General features: G+C 41.9%; 2 protein-coding genes across 3 annotated transcripts in view; one reads left to right on the top strand and one right to left on the bottom strand.

Annotated features, from left to right (window-relative positions):
* Positions 1-167: 167 nt before the first annotated feature.
* Positions 168-2579, top strand: dnajc30b (DnaJ (Hsp40) homolog, subfamily C, member 30b). The gene has a single exon (XM_039786891.1). The coding sequence runs from the start codon at positions 209-211 to the stop codon at positions 1358-1360; it is 1152 nt and encodes a 383-aa protein (XP_039642825.1). The 5' UTR covers positions 168-208; the 3' UTR covers positions 1361-2579.
* Positions 2580-2992: 413 nt separating this feature from the next.
* The window catches only part of LOC120548751 (SH2B adapter protein 2), a 28716-nt gene continuing 18065 nt past the window's right edge, over positions 2993-13643 (bottom strand). For both annotated transcript variants that reach the window (XM_039785207.1, XM_039785197.1), the window contains 7 exons: positions 10186-10287; positions 9888-9979; positions 9417-9517; positions 9156-9317; positions 8857-9059; positions 7583-7757; positions 2993-5491 (listed from right to left, as the gene is read on the bottom strand). In XM_039785207.1, coding sequence (XP_039641141.1) covers positions 5157-5491; positions 7583-7757; positions 8857-9059; positions 9156-9317; positions 9417-9517; positions 9888-9979; positions 10186-10287 — 1170 coding nt within the window. In that variant the 3' untranslated portion in view covers positions 2993-5156. The remainder of the gene's footprint in view (positions 5492-7582; positions 7758-8856; positions 9060-9155; positions 9318-9416; positions 9518-9887; positions 9980-10185; positions 10288-13643) is intronic.

The raw sequence follows: 13643 nt of genomic DNA, 5'->3' as shown, positions 1-13643 counted from the left end.
TAAAACTATGGTTGTTACATAAGGTTACTAAGGTTGTTACATACCCATTAGTAGTCAACGCTTGAGGTTCCCCGTTTTCTGTAAAATGATTGGTCGGGAATGATAAATACTTCCTGTAAACATTGACTGTTATTGGTACCTCGTTATGTGACGTAGCCGGATGCTGCATCATTTTTCCTGCCTGCTCGCCGGCTCCTTTCTCGGTAAAATGGCAGAGGTCGGTCAGAGGCTGGGGAGCGGAGCTTACCGGCTGTCCGCTCTCAGAAACAACCAGAGTCGACCGGTGTGCACCGGAGAAAGTCCCGCGTCTCTGCTGGGTAACTGCCCCTTCAATGACAATCGGCTAAAAGAGAAATCAAGCCGGGATCGTCAACGTGAAGTTCAGCCAGTGTCAAAAAGAAGAGCAACGCAACGTAAATCAGAGAAACTTTCCAGAGTGAGAACAAGTGGAAGTCAACAGGAAAATGGGACTTTGCGTTGTGCCACATCTTTGAAGCTGGATACATCCCGTTTTATCAGAGAGAGCCTGCAAGCTCACACAACAGCCCTGTACCTCTCAGCAGGACTGCAGCCTCTCCTCCAGGAGAAGCTGCTGCCTGGCAGTATGACATGCTGGACTAGAGGAGCTGTTTCCATCCATCCTGAAACCTTCAGGTCCCACCATCAGCTGCGAGCTTTCTGCACTGTCCTCTTCATTCTGGCAGAGCAGAGGTCAGAGAAGCTGTGGCGTCCAAAACTACATCCTGATACCCTGCAAGCCTCTAGTAGAAGCTACAGCTGGAGGAGTGGCAGCAGCTCAGAAGATACTCCTCCGCTGTACAGAAGCAGGACGTCCTATTACGACATCCTCAGAGTGTCCCCCAGTGCCACACAGTCCCAGGTCAAGACAGCCTACTACAAGCAGTCCTTCATCCATCACCCCGACAAGAACCAGGGCAACAAGGAGGCCGCCCAGCGCTTCTCTGATATCAGTGAGGCGTACGCAGTGCTGGGCAACATCAGCCTGAGGAAGAAGTACGACCGTGGTATTCTGAGTGGGTCAGACGTTCAAAGTGCAGGGAGACCGTCCTCCAAAGAGACCACGAGCAGATTCACAGGTTCCCCACAGCATCATCAATACAGAGCCAGACGATTCTCCCAAGCTGGCGGGAAGACCATGTTTGATTTTGACGCCTTTTATCAGGCTCACTACGGGGAGCAGCTGCAGAGGGAGAGGGAGATGAGAGCCAGGAAGCAGCACGTGGAGGAGCAGCAGAAGGAGAATCTTCGCAAGTGGAGGCAAGGGAAAATGTTGGAGATGACTGTGGCGATGCTGCTGACCATGGCAGGCTTCCTTTTTGTCAATCTCAGCAGGCCCTGAAATAGAGTAGCAACCCGGCGTGCCCCTATGGGGGTGCATGTTACGACTCTCAGGGGACTGGAGATGGAGGGTGAGGGGGTGCTACCTCAGACTGTTTTGCAAGTGTTAGCACAGTTTCTGACAGTTGAAGATAATTACTTTGAGTGTGTTGCAGGAGTAAACCAAAGCCAGATCACTATGTCTCATTAGTTAATGGTCCATAGATACTGTAGGTTTGTTATTTATAACAGCAACTGAACATATTCATTTTTCTTTACATCTAGGATCTACAAAACATAAACAAACATTAGACATAGACACACACTTGCCTAGAAAGGGATGTCATGAAAAAACTGGAAATCTACTAACCACGTAGCATGAGCATGTAGCTCATTAAAGAATCTCAAAAGCACCCAGTGTATGGGTGATAATAAGATATCATATTTCAAACTTTATGGCTTTCTTACATTTGATTTATTTAAAAAAAAAATATTTCAGAGTTACGTCATTACAATCTTGTAAAATGTTAATGATCTTCATCCCGAGAAGTGTCACTGCAGGTTTAGTCTTCACAACAGTGGTTTAAAAAGCTGCGAAGTTTCTGTGTAAGCATTTATTTATTTACTTCCTATTAGAAGTGACAAGTCTGAAGCCAAACAACTTATTTTGGCAGCTCAAATTCAATTCTGTTCATTCAAATACTGTACAAGGGTGGACAAATTAAATGTATCATGCTGAACACTGGATCTGTAATGTAAAAAAAATAAATACTTTTAAGTGTGTAATTTTAAGATTATTAGAAAAATACACATTCATTTGTACACCTTCTCCCAGGTGTTTTAAGTGTGTATGTGTGTTATCTACTGTATATAGAACATGCCACAAATGTGAAATTGTTTATTTTGTGTAAGAGAAACTGTATTAAGCAACTTTGATAAAAAAAAGTATTTCTTTGTTTTAATCTAGTTTTATTTATAAATGATCATAGTAAATATGCAATTACCCAGCACTTCTTTTGTTTTCTTTTTCTGTAATGCTATAAAATCTCTCTAGAGGGCGTCTGCGTACATCAAAATGATCTGTGGTTACAGCTGGAGGCCTGAGGGGGTCAGTGAGTTTAAACTATGTGGGATGACATTAGTGTATGTTATGGAGGTCTCAGTCTGCTGAGAGCTGCTGCTGTTGGTGACAGTATGTTTATTTCCCAGAAGATGCTAAATATTAAAAACCTATATCAAAACCTATCAAACGTGGTTAATGTCTGGGATTAAGTTATCAGTCTTTAAACAGAAGTGGTCAAAACACTGTCTGACCACTTTGAAAATGGTTCACTATCGTGTCATATACATTTATGAACTGACACTAAATGTACAACAACTCAGTGTGATTGCATTAGGGCCTAATTATGGAACATAGGCTGAAACTGATACTAAATAAAATTACATCACATCACATTTCACACTTCCGTTAGATGAATAAATAGAGGTGAGACAAATTATCTCTGCAGAGCGATGCCCCATCACTTTAAATAACCTACTTAATAAGATTATTTTTGTAACTCTTAGACTTTTTTATGGCTTTAATCTCGAACATTTCAGGCTGGATCCCCAGACTGTGACATTTATGAGTGAAAAATTGCAGAAAAACATCAAATAGTTTGTTCACATTTTATTCACAGAAATATAAAGTAGTATGTCAAGTACATCACTTTGTACAAAATTGCACAGACTCTTCAAAACTCAGTCAGACAACAGAAAATTTAGCTTTAAGAAGTGTTAAGAAAATAAAACGGAGGCATGAGCAATCTGTGATATGTGAGATAGGCTCTATCAACAGACAGGTTCCACTGAGGGCGTTTCATTGAGAAGAATCAATTAATTGTACATAAATAAGACTCGATAGGAAAAATGTAATTTACAACGGCTGAGGAATAAGTATGTTTCAAAAATAGGATTCAAATTGGCACATGAATTGCTCCGCCCGCTCCTCGACTGAAATTTCACCTTTGAAGCTAAATGGCCGTGCTTGAAAAGACAGACGTTGACTCTTGATATGTTTATTCCAACTGAACAAAAGTGCTGCGTATGTTTGAAGTACAGTAGCTGAAAGGTGCCTGCTTTCTGTTTTTATGTTTTCAGGCGTGTCTAAGCTGACATTTTGGGAAGTACACTTGTGACATTGATGAGAGGATTGATACCACTTTCATGTTAACTTGGCAAGGAAGCAAATAGTGTATTTCCCAAAATGTCAAACTTTACCTTTAAGACTATATTTTAAGTGATATTTTGTGTTATAATGAATGTCAGTAACAAATATTTTGTAGTGTGAAATTTAGGTTTTCTTTTGAACTTAAAAAGCTTAGTACTCTCTCTCAGCATAAATTAAAGCAGCAATGTCCCATCTTCCCATTCAAGCATGGCCATTTAGTACCCTTTACCTTACTGTCTGTACCGTTCCAGTCCACGCCAGGCTGCACAAACAGTATGCAACACTGCTACCTTTCTAGAAAAACAAGTCCCCAGTCCCTCCTATAGCCTAAATGCTGGATTTGGTATAATAATATCTTTAAAGCATTACTTCAAAGTGAACTCCTATATTAACAGCATATCTAATCTACAGGTTATTGATATGATAAGCTTGAATACAGAACCAGCACCAGACGGAGGGACCTTGAAACCATGTTTTAGAAACACTACTGTAGCACACCGATCATTGAAAAATATTTGGACTCTAATACACCACCACACACTCATAGAAATAAACCGGTATGACAGCAAAATGGGAGCCACCCTGCCATATTCATACAGAATGAACATGTGTTCATCTTCCATTTCAACTGATTTGTAACACAGCATATGGCTGTTTGTGTGTGTGTGTGTGTGTGTGTGTGTGTGTGTGTGTGTGTGTGTGTGTGTGTGTGTGTGTTGCAGCCATCGATAAAACTGTGAGAACAAAACCATTTTAATATGCCACGATATGCACGTTCAGTGTGTTTTAAGCAGAAACTGACAGTGAAATAATCACCTGCGTTACGTTTTTGGGCTTTTGTGATTATGCAAGATGTCGACACCATCTTCCTTGTCACTATCTATCACTAACAGTCCGTTCGAGTCCAAGGTAATTGTCAGGCACTAAGACCCTTTAGGCTGTACATGTTTAAGAAAAACATCTCCGAGCTAACACTAACACACCCATGATTGCTGATGTTAAGAGTCGAGCAGAGACCCAGAGAAGGACTTTGTAGGGAAACCCTGCAGGGACACTGAGGATATCCGGGACAGACTCAAAGCAGCTTTATAAACATTAATAGTGATGCTCTCGGGAGCTCGGAGAAGCTCGGAGGGGAGGGACTGTTTCTTCAGGGTCATTTCAAACTCTCAATCCTTCAGTGGGGTGGTGACACAGGCTCTGCTCCCAGGGAACTGTGGCTAAGGGTGAACAGGAAATGGTCAGAAGAGATGAATCAAAGCTATAAGACTCCACTGGGTGACTTCCTCTTGCTTTCTCCGCCTACGCTCATCTTCGCTGCTCAATCTCAACATCTCGATTACTTCCTGTGGCCTTCTATTTCTCTGCTCACTGGCATTCTTGACAACTGAGTTTCAAACGAAGCCGCAGAGCCTGAGGGATTTGTCAGCGTGGACGCACTGCTCGCCATGATCTGACCTTTCTTCTCAAATCACAGAAACAGGAAATTGCCTTGAAACAAAAACAAACAAACAAAATGATGGGCGATCCAGTGATTTGGACCGTTTTCAACATCAGCAGAGCGTCCCATGTCACCTCCAATACATGACTGAACCATGCCCTGGGCCGTTTAGTAGAAAGAGTACTGGTTCTCCACTGCCCGGGCCCTGCGAGTCCCGTCAGCGTCGTGGTAGTCGTCGGATGCACCACTAGAGGCCTCCAGCAGGCGTTCAGAGCTGTTGCTCCGGCTCTGCAACCCTCCTCCTACTCCTCCTCCAGTACCTGGGTCACTGCGGGAGAGGGAGGGAAGGGCGGTGGGTGAGGAGGAGGTGCTCGAGGAGAGCGGGGTATCAGGAGGGGGCCCTGCAGGCGCGGTGATACCAGGAGGGTGGAGAGCTGGCTGGGCTGAATCTGTCCGGCAACCTCTATCCCTGGGTGGGGTGAGGACCGGAGGCAAAGTCACATCTGCAGCAGATTGTGGTAAGAAGAGAGAGAGAGACAGAGAGAGAGAGAGAGAGAGAGAGAGAGAGAGAGAGAGAGCGAGAGATAATTTTAATGGAAGGCAGATTAATAATATAGATTAATCTGTGCTGCTGATAAATTGCTGGTTTACACTGAAGAGCTGCTTGCAAAAGGCTCCTTCATAGAGCAGCATGTAAACACAAGCAGTGTGGGCCTCCTTTATTATGCTTTCTCTTGGTGGGCAATAACACCGACAACACTGGTGCCAAAGACACGCCTGACCAGTGTATCAGTGAAGCCTTTTACGCCCTGAATCAAACCCTCACTCTGTGTAAGTATGTGTTTGGGAGTGAGTGCATGAGTATGTGTAGGTCCAGCGTTGGGGGAAACAGGGAGCCTCTTTGTGACCATCAGGGTGGGTTGGGGCCGGAGTCTCGGCCTGCATGCAAAACTCCTGCGGTATAATCGCCCCCTCACTCTCCTGTACAGGAGGGCATTCATCCCATGCCAGGAGAGCAGAGGGCAGGAGCAGTGTTAGCACGGAGGAGGCGGAGGGGGGGCAGGTTCAGTGAGTTTTAGCTCTGCTTCCAAGGACAAACCTCTGCTATCCCATCAACACATCCAACTTTCAGGAAGTTTCTAATTGTCCTCAAATATCCTTTGGTGACCTGAGGAATGAGGAACGATTGTCAAGCCGAGACACTACTTTATTTTAAAGCACTTATTAATTATTTCCACCCTAAATGTTAGCCTTTTTTGTTTTGTTAAACAACTGAACATGGACATAACCTAGGTAGTTGCAAGATGATGGTGAATGCTAAAACCTAGTGTAGAAGTATAGCCATAACATATATATATATACTTTGTAGAAGTTATACTTTGTAGAAGTATATATATATATATATATATGTTATGGCTGATATATCACTGATATATACTGTATATATATATATATATATATATATATATACAGTATATATCAGTGAATCAGTAATGTCAGTTACACAGCAATATCTACCATAAGTATACAAACATTAGCTAACATTAGCCAACTTTTAATTTTTAAGAGGAAGGATGTGTTAATTCTTCTTTCAAATGTTACAAAAGTCATTTAAATCTCAAACAATGTAATGAGTAGCGGTAGACCGACATATCGGCTGAAAGTAGCTTATTGCAGAAATATTGTGTCAGTGTATATGTCAGCTGTTAAGTAACAGAATGTCCCACTCAGTACATATCGGGGTCACAATCTTTTTGTGTTTATGTAAAATATAATATATTTTTTTAAACTCTCAAATATAATATTGGCCCCAAAAATCCAGTATCGGTCAGGCTATACTAATCAGAAACTCGTTGGAAACATAAAATTTAAAAATCTAAATAAGGAATAGGAACTATTTATTGGAAATTACCTAATGGCCAATATTGGGACTTTGTCACAGCAGACATTTTGACAGTGAGCCAGCATGATAAGATAACATAAGACAAGATAAGAAGCCTTTATCGTCATTATATTAAAACAAAATTGCCAATGCCTCTCCCAACGGAGCTTAATACCAGGGCCCTGAAATCATGCAGGTAAATTAAATTCAGCCAGCATTAGTTTTTTTTTTTATTTACACCTGTGCTTTTCCTACTGTGGCGTGTCAAAATGTCTTCAAAGAAAAATGCATATTATCCTAGAACTTGATCTCTCTAATTATGCACGTGCAGCAGACACCTCAGGTAATGTCCCGCATAGCTCCACCCAACAACCTGAGCAGAGGTCTAATCATCCAAAGTACTTGAAAACACCTATATCGTGTGTTGAGGCCCTCTACTTAAGTCTGAATGCTTTAACCTTTCCAGCACACCTGTTATTAATGAAGTGCTAATTAAGCATCTAATTTGGATATAAGAAACTGCAGAGTAATAAGCCTTTAAGTACAAATATTTGGTCTTTGCATGTTAAAAAGAACCACTTTACAGTGTCTTAAAATCAACTGTTAAATTCAAATAATTAGAGAGAGCAACATCAATGACCTGTCCAGCTAAATCTACAGTTGTGACTGTGTAAGATGGTGTATGTGCAGTTTTTGTTCCTGTGCTGTGTACCTGTGGTGGAGCTTCGCTGCACTTGTACATAGGAGCGTAACGTGATGTCAGCAGAGCCTCCTGATTCGAGGGGAATGGGGTGGGCGTGGAAGTGTCTCAACATGTCCGACACGGTGTGGAACCACAAGTGGTGGACGTGACACTGCCCGTTCTCATTCACTGACAAACGCAAATGCTGGGAGAAGAAGGAAGGGAAAGAAGGGGGAGACAGGACATTAACAGTTTGTGTGATTAAAAGGAAGGAAGAGGGAGAGATAGATGGTAAAAGAGAGGGTAGGGGGGGAAAAAAGACAGTGCTGAAACTGAAAGTCTAAGACAGAGGTCAGGACATTATCTGAGAGGTGTCTCGCTGTGGGAGCAGAGTGACAAAATGCCAAGGCTGACACCAGAGGAAGAGGCGGCAGCTGACACTTCCTCAACACTGCCGGCTGGCAGGATGTGATGTGCAAGGATCGTGTTACGTTACACAAAACGTTGCCATTACTGCATCTTTTCCAGGGCCTGAACAACTTGGTCTGCTGTGAGCTGCAGTGGCTGCAACCCAAAATGTCACCAGAACAAGCATGAGTGAATTAAACTGCAGCTGGAAGAAGATAATGTATTTTAAGTTAAGTCATTATTTAAAGAGCACACAATTCATCAGTGACAATTTTGATTTAAAGCTATAGTGCCTAGTTTGTCCATGAGGAATTTTAAGTAATGACAACACCACTGTTGTTGCATCCCCATGACACAAGCCTTCCGTAATCGTGCAGCATCCCCACCCCCACCCCTACTCCACACAGTTACTTGTAGCCTAGGAGGACACAGAGGATTAAAAAAACACCATGTTCTGAACATATTCATACTGAGAAATACAGAGAGAGTTGTGTGGAGCTGATAGTCTTAATTAGCTTTGACGTTTATTAATATAAAAAAGTTAAATTTAAAAAATAAATAAATGCTAAAGCTTTAAGTCTTAAGTATCCAGTTTCTCGAATATCAGAATTTCGTCTTTTTTTTTCATATCACGTTTTTTACTGTGAAAAAAGGGAAATTGAAGACAGAATGTTTGACTCTGGTAACTTGGACATTTGATCATTATTCTTGACATTTTATAAACTCAATTAAATATATAAACTAAACTATCAGTACATTAACAAAATACAAATAATAGTTGTGCCCCTAATCTACAATCTAATCTAATCTACATATACAACACACAACAACTTGCCTCTCTCTTAGTGTATAGACATATTACACAATTCTATTTCTCCGCTCTCTACTCATCTCACCTTGGCTTTGCCCTGAAAGTTGAAGGTGAGGACGTACTCGCCCGGCCGTGTCTCGCTCTGACGAATCACAAAGAGCCCGTGGCTCCTGGCCCCGCCTGCAAGCACCAACTGAGCCGCACGCACACGGGACAGGGTACCATGGAACCATGGGTAACCCGCCAGGCTGGCATCGCCATCTGACTCTTTCGCTCCTTCACTGCCACCTGAGTTAAAAAAAAATCAATCATTTTTTCTTTTCTTTTTTTTCTCTGTTTTGGAGTATTCATATGCTTTGATATTGTGAGTATTATTGTGGTTACCTGCAGAAGAGTTGGAGCCCTGGGCCTCTGGGGACTGGAGGAAGCGCTCTAAAGGCATGTGGGATGGGTGCTGGGTGAAGGGGGGTTCCCTGCAACGGACTGACGGGGCGCTGTAATGCTCTGCTGTTGTAGGACACGGCCTCTCTGGGGCACGATACACACCTAAACACATTTTGAATATTTTAACACATTCACATGGATCAAAAGATTGTACTGTTATGTAACAGGTGCTGTAAAACACTTAGAAGAGTCTTTGCTCACCCTCAGACAGAAGCTCACAGCTGCAAGAGGCCACCATGGAGCAGTCTTTGGAGGCCTGACCATGAGGACATGACGCCAGCTCGATGTCATCGCCGCTGTCCCTGTACACAAGCAGGCAGGTCAGAACAACCGCAAGAACGTATACACATGCACACGCACGTGTGCAAACAAAACATCACAGATTCCTAACACACATCCACATCCTACAAACACGGACACAAGTCATCTTTCTGTTTACGTCCTGAGCAGCACTGACCCAGGAAAGTGAGGAGGAATGTCAGCGGTGCAAGCTCGCCCATGTTTGTGCTGAAACAACCTGTCAGAAACTCCACTAATTTGATGATTAATGACTGTGTGCGTTTCCCCTCCTTCCCCCTTTTCCCATACACCCTTTCCCTCCCTCTCTTCATCCCTCCGTCCCTCTCTTCTCTCCATCTTCAGCCAACAGCAAATATTTATCTGGTGGTTTACCCGGGGTCTATGCAGTCCTGGATGTCAGCAACCCAGGAGTTTTTCTGCAGCGAGTCGATGGTTTCCAGGATGTACTCTCCCCCGTTTTCCACCTGTGGAAGAAAAACCCAAACACTGCAATCACACACTGAGCTCTGTTCAAAGGACCGAATCAGGGTAAACAGGGCATTCCGATGTTAACTCAGCAAGGCCATGTGCTAGCTCATTTTTCAACAACCTGTTTTTGTATAGAATCATATTTGGAACTGAGGCAGGTGCACTTCTGTTAATGTGGTCGTAAAATGGCTGCAGTTTCTACCTTAAGAACAAAAGTGTTGTCCTTGTCAGGCATCTCCAGCGGCATGGTGGTCCGCACCTCCACGATGGCTGACAAAGGGATGCTCACTTTGGGCTTTGAGGACTGAAGTGAACATGCAAACAGAGATAGAATAAAAGGTCACATTTAACTAAAACTGTAAAAACAAATGTTTTTTTTCTAGTGGTATGAGGTATATGACTGGTTGGGACCCCCAAAAGGTCATAAGATCAATCTATGGAGTTCCAAAAAACTACTACACTTCTACTGCTACAGTTTGTTTATTTCTTTTCTGCATTTTTAAATCTGATCAAACCATGAGGCATATTACTGTAGCTGAGTTTTTGAGTGAAACTATTAATACATAATAACTAAGGATGTTTTGTTACCTAACTATATCTTTGATTGTTGCTTTTTTTAATCATGAAGTTAAAATGTTTCCCGAGGCTTAAAGGGGTCACAAGCTAAAAATGTTGGTAGCCACAGCTTTAGATGATGTTAGACAATAAACAAGCATCCGCTGCCTGTGCTTGCATGTCACAGTGGATCGAGAAACACATGTAATATGGTAACAGCATTATTTTATTTTTTACATTTCTGCTTAACAAAACTAAGCAAAACTAAAAATACTGTAATTATGCACCAGTGTAACATCCCCAAAAAACAGAATAAGTATTTATGAATAGTCCAAAGTTAAATTAAATCCTTTATTACATCCTATAGGAGGCAACTGCAACACTTGTAAAAGTAGAAACTTTAAATTTTGCAACAAAACAAAACCCTAAATAGAGCTTTTAATTAGTGGTACAAGTTTAAATAGTTCCACTTCACCCTCTGTTTTTAGTGTGAAACACACCCAACTCAAACAATAATTAAGGGGCAACATGCAGTCTGACTCAGTGGTACAACCTTAGCAGCACTGAATTGCACCCCCTGTCTCCTGAGATTAAATAACCCATTCAAATAAAATAAGGCCAACATTAAAAGAGAAGGGAAGAGAAGGCTCAGTTTTTATGCAGTCTCTTATTTCGCGTTGCGTTTCTCAGCAATTATTCCTGCTGGCTGACTGCAACAAACATAAAACCGTTTACAAGAGGGTGAGCACAGAAAACATCCTGGCCTCAGTTTGGCATCTGCAGAGAGCTGGATCTAGACGATAATCTTAAAAGATCCAATGAGTGTGGTTGAGACGGTGAGCCGTGTGTGTGTGTGTGTGTGTGTGTGTGTGTGTGTGTGTGTGTGTGTGTGTGTGTGTGTGTGTGTGTGTGTGTGTGTGTGTGTGTGTGTGTGTGTGTGTGTGTTAGGAGAAACCGAGCGAGAAGGAGGCTGACTGATGGTCTGGCAGAGGCTTATCAGCTGATCTGTCTGGAGCAACACTGTTCTCATCTTGATCTGCCTGTGCAGCTGGCTGCCATCCACACCCACAATTCTTTCTCTGGATCAGATGTCAAAAAAACACTTCCTGTAGTAAACCATTTGACCATTTCCTCTACCTCTCTACAGTACAAGCCTAATTTCTGTGGGAACTGTCTGTTGAAATGTTAAGTTGGTGGAAACCAGTCTTACATACGTGCTGTACCAGACAGCTCTCACAGTCTTACAGGAAATACGTATATAGTTATTGTGATCAGTCTTTCTATTCTTTCGTGTAGGCTTTTTGATAAAAACCTAAAGGGTCTATCCACCCAAATGACAAAGAAATGACATTTTCTCCCTTAACTTTAGCAAACCACTATATTCACCATGTAGTAGCTAATGTTTTCTGTCTGCTGTTTGGTGCTGAGCAGGTAGTGTACAGTTTTATGAGCTTTTTTCACTGAAAGAAAGGTGAGCGTGAACCAAAACAGTAAAGCTGGGGGGGCATAAACCCAAAACAATGAGCTGAAAGACACAATAAAGTTCAAAGCTGATGATAATTGTCTGTGAGTCTGTCACATTACACATGCTATTTGATCTGTTGTTAACATAGAAATACTGATTAGTGCAGCTTTAAAAGTTATCAGAGATGGATATTTCAAAAACTGGACAAATAAAACCAAACCTAACTGCATGGTTAAATACATAATGTAACTTTGAGTTAAGTAACAAAAAAGTAAACAAATGATGTTAGTTTTTTCCAATTTGGCCGAACAAATAAAGCTAGTGACTCAAATCAAATGAGCGCCGAGGGAGTTTTGGTTGGATTCTTTTTGGAGGCATAGAAGGATTTCTTCCTGAATTGGTGTGGTGATGGGACTTAAACCATCCTTAAAGACACTGTCAACAAAATGCACAAAATCACCCATCGCTCCAATAAAGTTACACTCAAATACAGGTTACACTCAGGATTGTCAAAAACATCCATAATTCTCCATGAAAAATAAGATAATTACACCAGTAAACACACTAGGGGTGGGGGAAAAAATCGATACCGCACAGTGTCGCGATATTTTTTGTGGCAATACTGTATCGATACACAGACGCCAAGTATCGATCTTTTATGATATAGGTGTTGGTCAGTCTGTCTGCTTGACAATCCCATTTTGCAGCAATAAAATTGAAGTGAGATGAACAAACAGAGAAATGTATCTTTTTAGATAAAACAGATGTTAACAAAGTTTTCTTTTGGGGACATCATTTGAAATTGGGAAAAATTTGAAGTTGGAAAAAAGGTAATACATTGCAATATATCGTAGAATATTTAGTTTAAAATCGCAATAATATTGTATCGTGACATAAGTATCGTGATGATATTGTATCATGAGGCCTCTGGTGATTCCCACCCCTAAAACACACCCATTTTTTTTTTTTTATATTTTTGGGAGATTATGGATATTTTTACGTAAAGCTGCCTCTTATTATAATACAAAAAGCATGTGATGTGTTCCAGCTACTTTTACTCTTTAGTTATTACATGTTACTTTGGGTGGTGTGAAGCAGAGGATGGGTCGTCTCGGGGCCGGCTGCTGTGTCATAATGCAGGCAGTTAGCGTGCTGCAGTGTGCTGCCACACCGAGCAGCCGGCAGATTGATGGCCCTGACAGGGACGGAGCCAGTCAGCCAGGAGCGGGCAGGAGTGAGATTTTATGAGTCCGTTTATCTTTCTGACACTGTTGACTCTGCACTGTTATGATTTGTAAGACCTGAATAAGACGGCAGTTTTAGAACAAGTCAGAGTGTGTGCAGGGCAGGCCTGTCGAGTTGTGCGTGTTTAATTAATGTGTCACTTTAGCTGCAACCACTGCTCTGAAGTTTCTCCTAATCTCATCTGATAAGAATTGTCCCACGTGTGGACGTTAATAGAACATAACAGATGAAACTGCAGAAGCACAATTATTAAGTTCCATGTAATATGTTCCCCTTGTGGCTCTCTCTCTGAGTTTGGCAGCATTTTTGAGTGACTCACAAAAACTATTTCGGTTCCTATTTTCAGTTTGTCGTCACTGCAGCTAAAGATGAGGAACCAATCAATATTTATTTTT

The sequence above is a fragment of the Perca fluviatilis genome, chromosome 2, assembly GCF_010015445.1.
Source record: "Perca fluviatilis chromosome 2, GENO_Pfluv_1.0, whole genome shotgun sequence".
Classification (NCBI taxonomy): Eukaryota; Metazoa; Chordata; class Actinopteri; order Perciformes; family Percidae; genus Perca; species Perca fluviatilis.
Note: the sequence above shows the minus strand (reverse complement) of the source record. Positions and strands in the feature narration are given on the sequence as shown.